The sequence below is a fragment of the Nannospalax galili genome, unplaced genomic scaffold (assembly GCF_000622305.1).
Source record: "Nannospalax galili isolate Female #2095 unplaced genomic scaffold, S.galili_v1.0 scaffold50, whole genome shotgun sequence".
Taxonomy (NCBI): domain Eukaryota; kingdom Metazoa; phylum Chordata; class Mammalia; order Rodentia; family Spalacidae; genus Nannospalax; species Nannospalax galili.
Window position 1 is genome coordinate 2,084,171 of NW_008328749.1, and position 13,432 is coordinate 2,097,602.

At 35.0% G+C, this 13,432-nt stretch overlaps 1 protein-coding gene across 1 annotated transcript in view; it reads left to right on the forward strand.

Annotated features, from left to right (window-relative positions):
- The first annotated feature begins 8,758 nt into the window (after positions 1-8,758).
- Positions 8,759-13,432, forward strand: part of LOC103731104 (sulfotransferase 1 family member D1) — a 15,194-nt gene continuing 10,520 nt past the window's right edge. The window contains exons 1-3 of the mRNA XM_008829412.1: positions 8,759-8,906; positions 11,246-11,371; positions 12,185-12,282. Of these exons, the coding sequence (XP_008827634.1) occupies positions 8,759-8,906; positions 11,246-11,371; positions 12,185-12,282 (372 nt within the window). The remainder of the gene's footprint in view (positions 8,907-11,245; positions 11,372-12,184; positions 12,283-13,432) is intronic.

Below are 13,432 nucleotides of genomic sequence, written 5' to 3' on the forward strand. Positions count from 1 at the left end.
GTTGGTGTATGCATCTCTAATCTGTATGTATCTGATTATTACTACTCATAATCGGTTGCACTTGGGTCCTTGGTGCCTGTGTATGTCTATAAAGTCATCAGGTAGATTTCAATGGGAATGTTTATCACCTCTACTAATTAATGTGGCGTAAATTTTAATGCTTCCTCTTCAAATATAACACATTTTTTTAAATTTGCTGATTTTTTTTGTGTGTGTATATATCACACAGAACATCCCAAACCATCTCATTCGACCATACACCCACTTCCCAGATGGCACCCTCTCATAGCCTCCCTCCCCCCACCAGAGCCTTATACTCTCATATCCCTGCTACTGTCTGCTGTGTTGTCGGCACCCACAGCCCTTCCCCACTACTTGCTCTTCTGGTGAATCCAGTCAGCCTATCTAGAGGTCTTTGTTTTAGGAGGGTCAGCTGTTCCTCATCTAGCAGTAATCAGTTGTCAATATTCCTTTGGATAAGATTGGGGTCTGCTGTTCATTTTCCCAGTTCTATGCTGGGTTACTATCTGGGAGTCCCTTTGGCCACCCTGGCCAACAACTGAAAAGAAGGTATTGTCTGTCTGGCATTGCTGCTTGTTATGTAGCCTTTAGCTATGCATATGGACTCTTATGAAATTATATTGGCCCCTTTAATCGTTGGTTATACTTTTCTTTGGGTGTTTAAGGCCATACAGTTGGCCCAGATAAAACAATTTATTTTACTCTTAAGGTCATTTGAGGATCTGTTCCTCAGGGGTCACATGGTCCTCCCTGGCTCCTTTCTTTTACCAGTTCTGCCTAGATTAAGGTAAGTCAAAGGTCCTGCTCGAGCATGGTTGGCTTTGCTTGGAAGCATGGAGGAAAGGATTCCTCTCTGTTGACCCTTCTCTTTGTAGACTGGACACTGGTTCAAGTCCATCTGGTGGGCTCTCCTCAGCCTCCTTGATCAAGAGGACAGCTGACCTACACAATTACAGGACATTTTGAGAGATGCTCATAGTCCCCTGGAACTAGTCGACCTAGGAGGGCTAGGAGCAAAAACTGTCCCTCTGACCAAATTATTATAGGCCTTAAGGTGTATCTGTTAAACATCCAAGAAGGTTAGCTTCCAATGTCATGTTTAGCAGAGCCCTACATACACTCCCACTCTGTTGTGATTTTATGTCTTCTATTTACATAAGCAGTGACTGATAAATATTTTTCCATGTAAAAGATTTGTTGAATGTCAAATACATTTCTAGAAGGATAGTTTATTTATAATGAATTTAGTATTTTCTTTTAATAGCTAAGACACATAATATCTTTAGATGTAATATTATTTTAACTCACTAGAGGTAGGAAAGTCCATAGTTTTGTTCCGATTAGCAATAGGTTAGTGAAAACTTCCATCAAGGTGCAAAACATTGTTCCTAAGGTATTATAATTATCCTCCTGAGGAGGTTATATTTCAAGGGACATTTTCAGGGAGATAAACAGAGAAGCCCTAGAGGGAAAAAACATCTTTCAACACATCCTGGCTTATAACAGTTTCTTTCACATATTAAGTTATATACTGCCCAAAGGCACTATCCTTTTAATGAATTTTGGCTCTGATTCTTCATAATCACTTAAAGATCTCAAGTACTTAAAGGTAAGCTAAATTTGACTGTATTTCTTCCATGAATGTGTAAGTTGTGAGTGTTTAAGGACTGGATAAGCTAATAATGGAATCTTAAATTCATACAAAATCTGAAAGAGATCCAAGAAATATAAAATATACTTGCATAATGTGAGTGCTTTAGTATATGATCTTTGATTTCTGATATTGAGTAAAACATAAATATTTCAGAAGTTCCAAAGAACTGTATCTAAACCAACCTACAATATTTCAATTTTTGCTCAAAAACGACACTAGCAAGAATCTAATTTTTCATATAATAAATGATATGAATATTTAAAGAATACAAATATTGCTAAAACAAATCATTAGTGGGATTAGGCTCTTTTAAATTATTTCAGATGCTCTTTAATGTTACACTCCCCTATATTTATAAAGGACTTTATTGTGGAAGATATTGAGTATGAAATAACAGCATTAATCTCTGAATATCTCTAGAATATTCTTCTATAGCTCTTTAGCTAAAATTCACATGGGAAGGAAAACATACCACCTTTATTATTCTTTTGCAGACAACATTAGCACACCTGTAATTTGACTTATATCATCTTGTATTATGGTTTCTCTTTCAATTAAGATATGACATTAAGATAGTTAAGACTGCAGGCTCTATAGTCAGACTATCTGGACTGAAACCAAATTTTGCCACTTGCTGACAGCAAGGTCTGGAGAGGATTAGTTAAGTTTGTCATTATGATTTTTCTCTTTAGTTAAAATGCAATAATGTGATGACCTACAATGTTTATGTGTGAATTAACACACTATATGTCCGTAAAGAAAAGTTCTAATAGTGCATGTGTTAGTTTTATATGATCATTTGAATATAAAATAGTTTATGAGAAGGACTACACCTCACCTGCATTTTTATATTATTGTTTTTACTTTCATTTTTAATTACAAATTATTGTTCTTGATAATTTCATAAGTGCACACAATGAAATATGATCCTATCTACCACTTATTTCCCCCTCTAATAACCTCTATCGCCCCCTCAACATACATCTCTCCCTATTTGATATATTTCTTTAAATAACTTATTAAGTTCATCCAGTTAATGAGGTCTACACATCTACACAGTTGTGGACCATCCACTGGAGCATGGGAATCCTACTAATGGTCACATCTTTAAGAATGAATGATTCTCTTCCTTCTAGCAACTATCAACTGCCAATAGTTCCTCATTAAAGGGTGGGGTTGGAGATCATCTATCCCATCAATGCTGGACTTTTGGCTGGCTTGATCTTGCTCAGAGCTTATGAAAATAAATCTCCTGTAAGTTCATGAGTATGATAGTCATGTTATTTACAGATGATAGCATTTCACACAGTCATCCAAATCCTCTGGCTCTTATATTTTCTCCACTTCTTCTGTGATGCCTCCTGAGCCTCAGGGGTGGGCAGTTGATATGTATGTCCCATTTAGGGCTGAACATTCAATTTTGTTATCAGCACTTTGACCAATTATAAATGTCTCCACTGGCTACTGCCCACTGCAAAAAGAAGTTACAAGAAGCCTCTGTGACCAATATTGAGATCAGCCTAGGTCAATGGGTACAAACTAATATTTAGAAAGCATATTGACAGTTTGACTATCAAAATATTGATAGCAGGTTTTATCTCAGGGTCTATGACCTCTCCAACCATGAACTTTTGACCAGGATTACAGTACCAGGTATGAAATTCCCTCCTGTGGAATTTCAATGAGAAAGCAGTTAGTTACCCCATATTTGTAGTATCCTTATTGCACTGGTGCAACTTATCTGGCAGGTCAGTATTGTAGCATGCAGGTCCAGTACTGGGTAAGACCACTGATGTCTTTTCTTCCCCCAAGAAATATGCATAGCACTTTCCAACACTATGAAAGCTAGCAAGAAAGGAGGAGTTTCCCAGTCAATTTGACATTTATTTCTCAATGTCCTGTGTTCAGTGTTTTGTATTGTCTTCAGCAATAGGGTCTTACTATTTATGATGTGTAATTAAGAACAAAGGTCTATGGTGTTGGGAGACCTCTCTGGGTTCCCTAATCAGTAACATTTAGGGAGTTATCCCATGCCTGTATTTATGATTTTCATTTAATAACCCACGTATTTGGGGAAAAACATTGTCCACCTATGCAGAGTAAATCCATTCAACTGCTTTTTTAAAAATTTCATTGTGAAAGTAGCTTACTAACTAGTGTATTTCCATAAGGCTTTTCCATACAGTCTTAGTTTTCAGGAGGAGTTACAGTCTTAGTTTTAGGAGGAGGTTATTCCTCCTTTTTAGTGACAGTCTTAGTTTTAGGAGGAGGTTACTCCTCCTTAGTTTTAGTGACAGTCTTAGTTTCAGGAGGAGGTTACTCCTCTTTTACCCTCTCTCATCTTCCATTCCCCACTCCATGCCACTTGATACTTTAACTCCCAGTACTGCTCCTTCTCTTGGGTTCTACTGTATCACCAATTATCATTTTAAAAATGGCTGTGTGAGATAGTGCATTTACACATTCTTTTTCATATACCCTTCCTTTGAATTAATTCACCGTTCCATCCCTGGTCTCCCCTATCCTCTAGTGCATTTTTCTTCTTAAGCCATTGCAGCTCATGTTCTCCATCTTAATTTTATTTTTATCTCTAATCAACTATTCTGCTCTCATAATGTGTGTCCCCTACAAACAAACAAACAAACACCAAAAAAAAAACAACCCTTTTTAACTTTCACATGCGCTCTAAATTAAACACAGAAATTATTTGAGATTAGGAATTAGGATCCACAAATCAGAAATAACATGTAGCATTTGTCTTACAGGGGGTGGGTGACCTTACTCTGTAATTATTTCCAGTTCCATCCATTTACCTGCAAATCACATGATTTCATTTTTCTTTATAGCTAAGGAATACATTATGCATATGTGCCATATTTTTCTGAACAAGTCTTCTGTTGAGGTATATCTAGGTTTATTTCACTTCCCAGTTATTGTAACTAGAGCAGTAATGAACATGGATGTGCATATGTCTCTTTAGGAGAATATAAAGTCCATTGGATATATGTGCACATGTGGCATATTTGGTGGTATGGTGGTTCTATTTCTAGATTTTTAAGAAACTTTCAGACTGATTTGCAAAGTGATTACAATAGTTTACACTTCAAACCAAGAGTGTGTAAGAGTTCTTCTTTTTCAACATCCATGTCAGAATTTTTTGTCTTTCTGATGGTGTCCTTTCTGATAGGGTGAGATGGTGTCTGAGTTTTTTTAATTTGCATTTCCCTGATGGCCAAGGATATAGAGTATTATATTAGACTGAATTTCTTCTTTGGGGAATTTTCTGTTCAGTTCCATAGTCCATTTTTAATTGGATTATTTTCTTAATATTTAGGGGTTTTTTGTTTTAGTTCTTTGTCCATGCCAGACATCAATCTTCTGTTGAATAAAAAGATGGCAAAGATTTTCTCCAATTCTGCAGACTGCGTGTATACATGAATCACACTTTTCTTTATTGTACAGTAGCTTTTTTGTTTCATGAAATCCAATTTTTGGATTGTTGGCCTCATTTTCTGTGCTAATAGAGTCTTATTCAGAAAAAAAAAAAACTTCATATAATTTGGAGTGCATGCCTACATTTCTACTAAAACTTTCATTGTATCAGGTATTATGGTGAGGCCCCTGATCTACAGGAAGTTTAGTTTTATGCAGGGTGAAAGTAAGGATGTAGGTTCATTTTTCTGCATGTTGAAATCCAGTTTTCCTAGAGTCAGATTTGGTCCCTACCCTGGGCCTGCAGCTCTTTAACTTAACATATTTTAGTTTTCATATTTTATGTTAGAGAACCGAGAGTTAGAGAAGAGACTGAAATATTCTGCATCTCACTAGAAAATCATGTTAATAAATAAGAAAAAATATGGCTCCTCTGAAAGGAAATGAAGGCAGTTTTCACTCAACATGTATTTTTTTTACTACTCTTTTTAAGAAGGTATCATCCAGAGGAGTTACGGCACATGTTACTTATAGATGTCTACTTGAAATGCTTGAGGTGAAGAGAATCTATATCCACATTTTAAGTGATCAGAACTTAATTTTGAAAAGCACCCTTGCATTTCTCATAATTAAACAACATAAATTAACAGAAAGAAATGTTAACCATTGGGGGAATATTGTGTTGCTGTTAATGAATTCTTTGTTCGTTTATTTTTAAAGCTCTCATACTTTTTTTATTCTGTGTTTAGTAGATTGCCTCTCACACTTCTTACTCACAATTCTTTTCACAGTTCCTCCTCCCTTTAGCACCCTTGGTCCACTAGATACTTCTCCTTCTACATTAGTTTCATATATACATATATAATTTTGTGTATTTATACAAAATCTAGGAAAATAAATGAGAGAAAACATAGAATATTTGTCTTCCTGAGGTTAGCTTAATTCACTTAATATGATTATTTCAAGCTATATTCATTTTTGTGCAATTGACATGTTTTTGTATTGTGTGTGTGTATATGTGTGTGTGTGTATATGTGTGTGTGTGTGTGTGTGTGTGTGTGTGTGTGTGTGTGTGTGTGTGGTGAAATTGTTTTATTCCATTTGAAGGAAAATTAACCTGACAAATGACTGAACAAACTATCTGCCCACCCTGCCTCCTCACTTCAGGAAGGAGATACATCTATTTCAGAACACATGGCCCCAGTAAAAGATATCTGATTCCTTATCAGCCTCCTGGTAGATCTGGTTCCTTATCAAACCTCTTATCAGAACTCCCATCTCTCCTTCCTAGAAAGAACTCCAAACCACTGAAGAATGCACAGAACACTTTCTGGGATTTTCTGGGCCCACATATAAATCCCAGACCTCACCTAACCCAGACACACAACTTCCTTTCCTGCGGGAAAGTTGTTTGCCCTTTGTAGCTAATAAAGCTATCTGCATCTGTTGAGGTAGGATTGAATTCCTACTTCTTTATTCTCACATCGACTTTTCATCTCAAATTCTAACACCATTCTTCTGTTGTCAGAACATGTTTGGTATATAATTTACCTATTATGAATTGGGCTGCAAAACATTGATGTGTCAGTATGTCAGAGGTAAGTTTATTTGGTGTCTTTCAGGTAAATACATAGGAGCGGTATAGTGAAATCATATGGAAGACCTAATGATGACTGAGAAACCTGTGTGTTGACCAGCATGGAGACTGAACTTGTTTATGTTCCTGCCAGCAGTGTGAAGGGCCTCCCCTTCGTCTGCATCAACAGCATTGTGTTGTCTCTTGATAATTGCCATTTCATTTTGGCTATGATAGAATGTCAAGGAAGTTTTGATTTGCATTTTTCTCTTGACTAGTAAAATTGAATGTTTATTAGCCTTTTGAATTTCGTCTTCTGGGAATTTTCTCTCCATTTCACTAATCTATTTTTGTTCAGTTCAACTCCTTTTAAAAATATTTGTATTGATTCTTTTAGAACTTTACACAATATTTGGATCATATTCAGACCCCACCCCCGTCTCCATCCCTACCCTACTTCTCTTACTTCTACTATCATTTTAAAGCCTGTTCTGCAAATGCTCTTCAGTGTGGCATTTTCTTAGTCCTCTTTCACCTAACTTTTTTAAAAGTGTGTTCAATTCCTTCCTGAAGTCCCTGAGATGTGTTTGCCTTTCTCTTTAGTCTGAAAAAGTCTTGCCAGTATCCTCTGTAGATCTGACTTATTGGTCATAAATTGCTTTTAGCCTGCTTTTATTATGGAAAATTTTCTTTGTCCTTAGATTTGACACAAAGTTTTCCTGCGTATAGTAATCTGTGTTGGCATTTGTAGTCTTTCAGAACTTGAAATACCTTGCCATTCCAAGGCCTTCTGGCTTTTAAAGTTTCTCTAGAAAAGTCATCTATCATTCCAATGGATTGGCCTTCACATGTGACTTGATTTTGTCCTTTGTAACTTTTAATGCACTTTGTTCTGTGTATGTAGTGTTTTCACTAGAATGTTTGGAGTTTCTTTTTGGGATTTTATAAGTGTAGGCTCTTATTTAAACATTCTTTTCTTGTGAATTATAGGGAAAAACAAAAGAGTCTGAGTACTACAGCATAAGTTTATGTGTTCTGTTTTATGAGACTGAGTTGTTTTACATAATGTCTTTGGACATTTTCCATGCATAGGTAGTTGAATCTAATGTAAAAGCCACAGATATAGAGCCAGTTTTTAATCTACTGACTCCAAAGACTTCAGACTTTACATTTTGTTGGCAAGTGGTTGATGATAGAGGTTATCAGAAATCCTCATATCTCAGCTTTACAGGTCTCTGTTTTGCTAAAACATTTAAACTAGAATTTCAAAGGAAGAAAAGTGATTCCTCATTTCATTCCCGAATGAAGGTAGATTTATTTGGGGATAAGATTACAGGTATATTTCAAGTTCTTTTCTTCCCGTGACAGGCAGAAGGCAAGCAAATGTGCCCTTACTTGAAGTGCTTAGTTCTAAAGCCAATCAGAGCCTATTTTATAACATCCCTCACTTAAATTTAAAGACATATTGTTAAAATATTCTAATTATGTATGACAGGGTATAAAAGTAAGAAAAGTGGGGTAGGGTAACATTTAACAGAGGAACAAATGTCTGAGGAAGAAATAAACTAGAAATTCGAGAATTCTTGGATATATGTTGCATCTCTTTCACTAAAGAACTTTATAAACACTCACTTATGAGGATCCTGTGTCATTTTATGTATTTCAGAAGGACTGCAAATAATTTAGACCATGCTTGATTTTATAACTAAGAAGGAATGCTCAGCTACAGAACTTGCTCGAGTTCCCACTCAAGTTTATTGATAACCTTGCATTTGATGCTTTCCTCTTGATTCCAAAGTGTGGTAACCTTATCACATATTTTAAAAATCTTTGCCTTGGTAAATAACATCAATACACAAATGAAGTATGATTTTATCATGTTGTGTATTAATATCAATAATGGAAATGACTATGCAAAATTTTATTGGCATATGTTATTTCTTTTCTCCCCTTGATTTTTAACACACATGCAGTGAGTCGATGTCTTTGAAATCAGAATAATGATACTATGATTAAAACAGTACAGATTTGTAATTTGAATGATTCTACTCTTTGTTAAAATCTAGTTCTCCCAAATGGAAAACAAACCGGATATCTTCAGGAGGGAGTTAGTGGATGTTCAGGGCGTCCCTCTTTTCTGGAGCATTGCTGAGCAGTGGTCTCAGGTGGAGTCATTTGAGGCCCGGCCTGATGATCTTTTGATCTCTACCTATCCCAAGTCGGGTAAGCTATCTTTATTTATAAACTTTATATTATTAGCTAAGAATACACTCTTAGGAGCTCGTCTAGTCTAGCCTGAAATTTTCTTTTTTTAAAAAAATATTTTATTTATTATTTTGTTTTATGTGTCTGAGTGTATTGCCTGCACATGTAATGTGCAGTAAGTAAGTACATCCATGTCATACAATGCCCATGATCAGAGAAATGAGCCAGATTCCCTGGAACTGGAGTTACGGACAGTTGTTAGCCACTGTATGGGTGCAGGGAATTGAACTAGGGTCCTCTACAAGAACAGCCAGTGCTCTTAACTGCTAAGCCATCTCTCCAGCCCGGAGCCTAAAATCTTCAAACATATGTTGTAGGAACATTGTGATTTGTTGGGACAATGTTGCCTTAGGTTAGATAGCTTTACTTTCAATTCTGAACTACCAACAATTAAATGAAGAACAGGAAAATTTAATGCTCTTTTCTTATTTTATTGTATGAATCCAAATTCAATTTACTAAAATTATACATATGTGATTTGGGCATATGCATTTTGGAATATATAGTGGATGTATTAAAATATATTAAGTGTATCAATTTTAAATACATTTTTGTAGTAAAGTGTACAGGAGGCAACTACACATTTTTCATGTTTAAAATACAGTTTTTATTTCTCTAGTTCTATTATGACAGTCTTATGATTGACCCCATGATAAAGAAACAGAGAGCAGAAAATATTTGTCTCTTAAATAATAAGTATTCTATTAATTTATTTGAAGCCATTATCAACCTTCCTAATTAATAAACACTCTAAAATCAACTTTCCTTTATATTTCTATCTAATTTCTTAAGGAAAAAGTTTTCAATAAGTATCTGAACTGCTAATTGTCTAAATTATTTCAAAGTAATATGCAACAAGTCCTGGGGGGAAAATTGGAATTTGTGTATTCTGATCTGCCAAGTTCATAAACCCTGCATGACTAGATGATCCTCATTAAGAAGTGAAGAAATTTTCCATAAAACATTGCAAATATGAAAAACAAGGTAGTTTTAGCAAAATTTTCACTCTTTTGTGTTTATTTTAATTTTCCAAGTTAGCATACAAAACACTGGGTTGAACGGTGACATTTCCTTTACATATGTCCTCTCTAGAGTCTGAGAACAGTCCAGAGGTGCATGCATGCAATCGGATTTCACTCTTAAAAATGTCGTAACAAGGATTAACTAAATTTTATTTATTTTATTTTATTTTATTTTGAGACAGCATCTTCCTGTAACCCCTGTTGGCCTGGAACTTCACATGTAGCCCATGCTAGATTTGATCACACAGAGCTCTCCCTGCCTCTGTCTGGAATTAAAGCCGTGTACCACCACACCTTGTTTATATTAGATTTTACTTGCTGCTATGATTTTTCAATCATAGGGACTGCGAAACACCATTCCTAAAGTGAAAAACAAACAAACAAAAGTAAATAAACTCAAAATTAAGAAGATAGTTTTTTTTTCTTTATCATGTTCTTTCAATAGAAATTTCTCAGTAGTCTGAGAATTGAGTGATACAGGGAGTGAAGTAGACCATGCCCTCATGTGTTTTAGATGTGTCTCTCACAGGACTGGTGACCTTCAGTATACGCAGGCCAGAGTGAATCATTGTACTTTGCTCACATCAGTCCTGTTGTCTTTTGACAGTTTTCTTTGTTTCTCTTTTTCATCTTTCCACCTAAATGTTGATCATCATTATCTAAAGTTCTCTTTAGTTCCAAGGGCAATCAGTTTTATGTTAATAAGTATATGAACTGATGCTCTCATAAAAGTTGGCTCCTTCTCCTGTCCGTTTCACCAAGTGGGCTTTACCCTCATTATTTATATACTGTCTCCTCAGCATCTTTGTTTGACCTACTTTTCGAGCCTTTAAAATATTCTTATTGCTTCAAGAATTTCAGAAAATGTGTTTTAATTACATTCAGACCCCCTTTCCTCATTTCCACCCCCACCTTACTGCTCCCCCCCACCCTAATTCATGTTCTCTATTATTATTTCTCTTTTATCTTAAGTCCTAGAGAGTCTAATTTTTGTTCCCAGATGCTCTTGGGTGTCAGTCCGTCCGCTGGAGTCTGGTCAACTTACCAGGCATCACACCAGTAAAGAAAACTGATTTCTTGAGCCTGTTTAAAATCATCTTGTATACATATAGAGTACATATGTGTATCTTTATCATAGATGAGGGTGTTTCCTGGAGAGCAGTTGGAGCAAAAGTGTTGAAATAAAAATCACACTTGTGTTTTGGATATTAAAATACTATTGATTTACACTCTTTTCAACAGAAATATTTAGTTTCTTCCATTTTTCTCCCTTAGGAACAACCTGGATCAGTGAAATACTGGATTTGATTTATAACAATGGAGATGTAGAGAAGTGTAAACGGGATGCAATATACAAACGGGTGCCATTCATGGAACTTATAATTCCTGGATTGTCAAATGGTATTTTTCTAAATGATCCTTGTCACTATAAGGATTATAGTGTTTTCTTGTGAAGGAGTCAATAGCAACCATGACACAGAAAGAGCAAGCACCATTAAATCCTGTCCATAACAGTAAAGTTGAGAATCTGTTAGGCCCCCTTAACCCAAAGATAATTCTAAAGAGAAACATTCCTCTACCACAAATTTCCTAATATGGGAGTCTTTGTGATTTAACAAGTGTACCATAATTATAATCAAGAAAATTCAATGCTTCACCATAGAATTATATATGCTACACATTAGCTGATATTTATAAACTCAAAAATTATTTTTATCATTATTGTTGGTAGTAGTATGTTTGCATTATTAAAATCTTAAAAATTGAAATGAGAATTATAGTATAATTTCATTACAGAATTTGAACATGAAAGAAGTGGAAGGGGATTTTGAGTTCTCTCATTCCATCTTTTCATATTGTAAATGAGCAGAAAGGATGAAAGGAAAAGCTGTAGATGGTGTTTCAGAGATGAACTGCTGTTTCTGCTCTGTGAAGGTATTACAAATAAGGAAGATTTTAAGGACACATGAAAATAATTTTACCAATTTCCTTAGAGAGAATACAGTAGTCAAATTAACTAGGATTTTTCATGCTTTTCCCATCCAAGATTTCAGGAATCTATGAAATTGCTGGGTCATATAGCCAAAAACAACCAAAAACAAAAAGCAAAACCCCATATATCAGGTCATTAATGAGTGCAGATATTTGGCTAAGCTGTAATAAACCATTCAATTTCACAATTATAATGCAGTTTGTTAATTTGTGTGCTTGCAGGTATTGAACTCTTACAAAACATGAAGTCTCCTCGACTAGTGAAAACACATCTGCCTGTTGAACTTCTCCCTTCCTCATTTTGGAAAAATGACTGCAAGGTAGCAAATTTTAGTGAAAAAATAGTCTTTTGTGTTTTCATTTCCTTTTAGGCACAAGATGAAGGATTGTGTCTCTTGTATGAGTCATTGTGAAAACCACAGCACAACAGCTATATCCAAAGATCAAAATGATAACACCAGACACCAATGGTGTAGAAAGGGATTGTACTTTATGTCTGAGACACTGTGAGATTATCTGTCATTCTAAATCCTTTCATCTGCCATTCAACTATTTTTATAGAATTGATATTCATATAATACCAACACTGCTTCTTCATGCTTCAAAATAAATGAAACTAACAAATACGAATTGATGCTTATACTATTCTGTAAATGAATGTATATTTATGATTACATATAATTTATAGATGAAAAATATATAAGTAATTCACTGCAATACGTAAATTACAATTTAATGTAAGTATAAATTATATATAATTATAGATATATTCATGAATTTGGTGATTCTGTTTCAATAAATTTTTGTGTTTTCAAGCATAACATTCAGGAAGAAAAGTACACAAACACTAAGGATATAGTTTCATGAAATTTTACAGGATGAGCACACTTGTGAAACCAGCTCCCAATTGAGTAGTTCGTCAGCATCCAGAAGTTCAGCTCATGAAGAATTCTAACCAGTAAACTTCATGCCTGACAATTACTCACCTAAATGCTTATACCATAAGTTGCTTTACCTATTTTTTCCTATAATTATAAACTATATGTTATGTGCAATTTAGTCTTATTTCTCTCAAGATATGTGTGGGAACTGTTCCCACTGTGTTTATTTATGTTCTCTACTACATCACAAAAAGGGACAAACTACCTTGATAGACATGTAAATTTCAGTTTCCAGTCAGATCTACTGAATCTTAAATTATGGAAATGAGGTCCAGACATCTGAATTTTAAGAAGAGCTCACATAATTTTAATTCAGGCTAAAGACTGAGAAGCAATACTCTAAGGTGTCATGTGTATTTGAGCATTTCTCAGGTTGTTTATAAGCAGTATTATTGATAGGTAGCTGAGTTTTGTCAGTTGTGAGCAATGAAAATAGAGCTGCTGCACATATTTTATATGCCTTTCATTGCATAGATGCACATTTTCCCTCATCTATCTATCTATCTATCTATCTATCTATCTATCTATC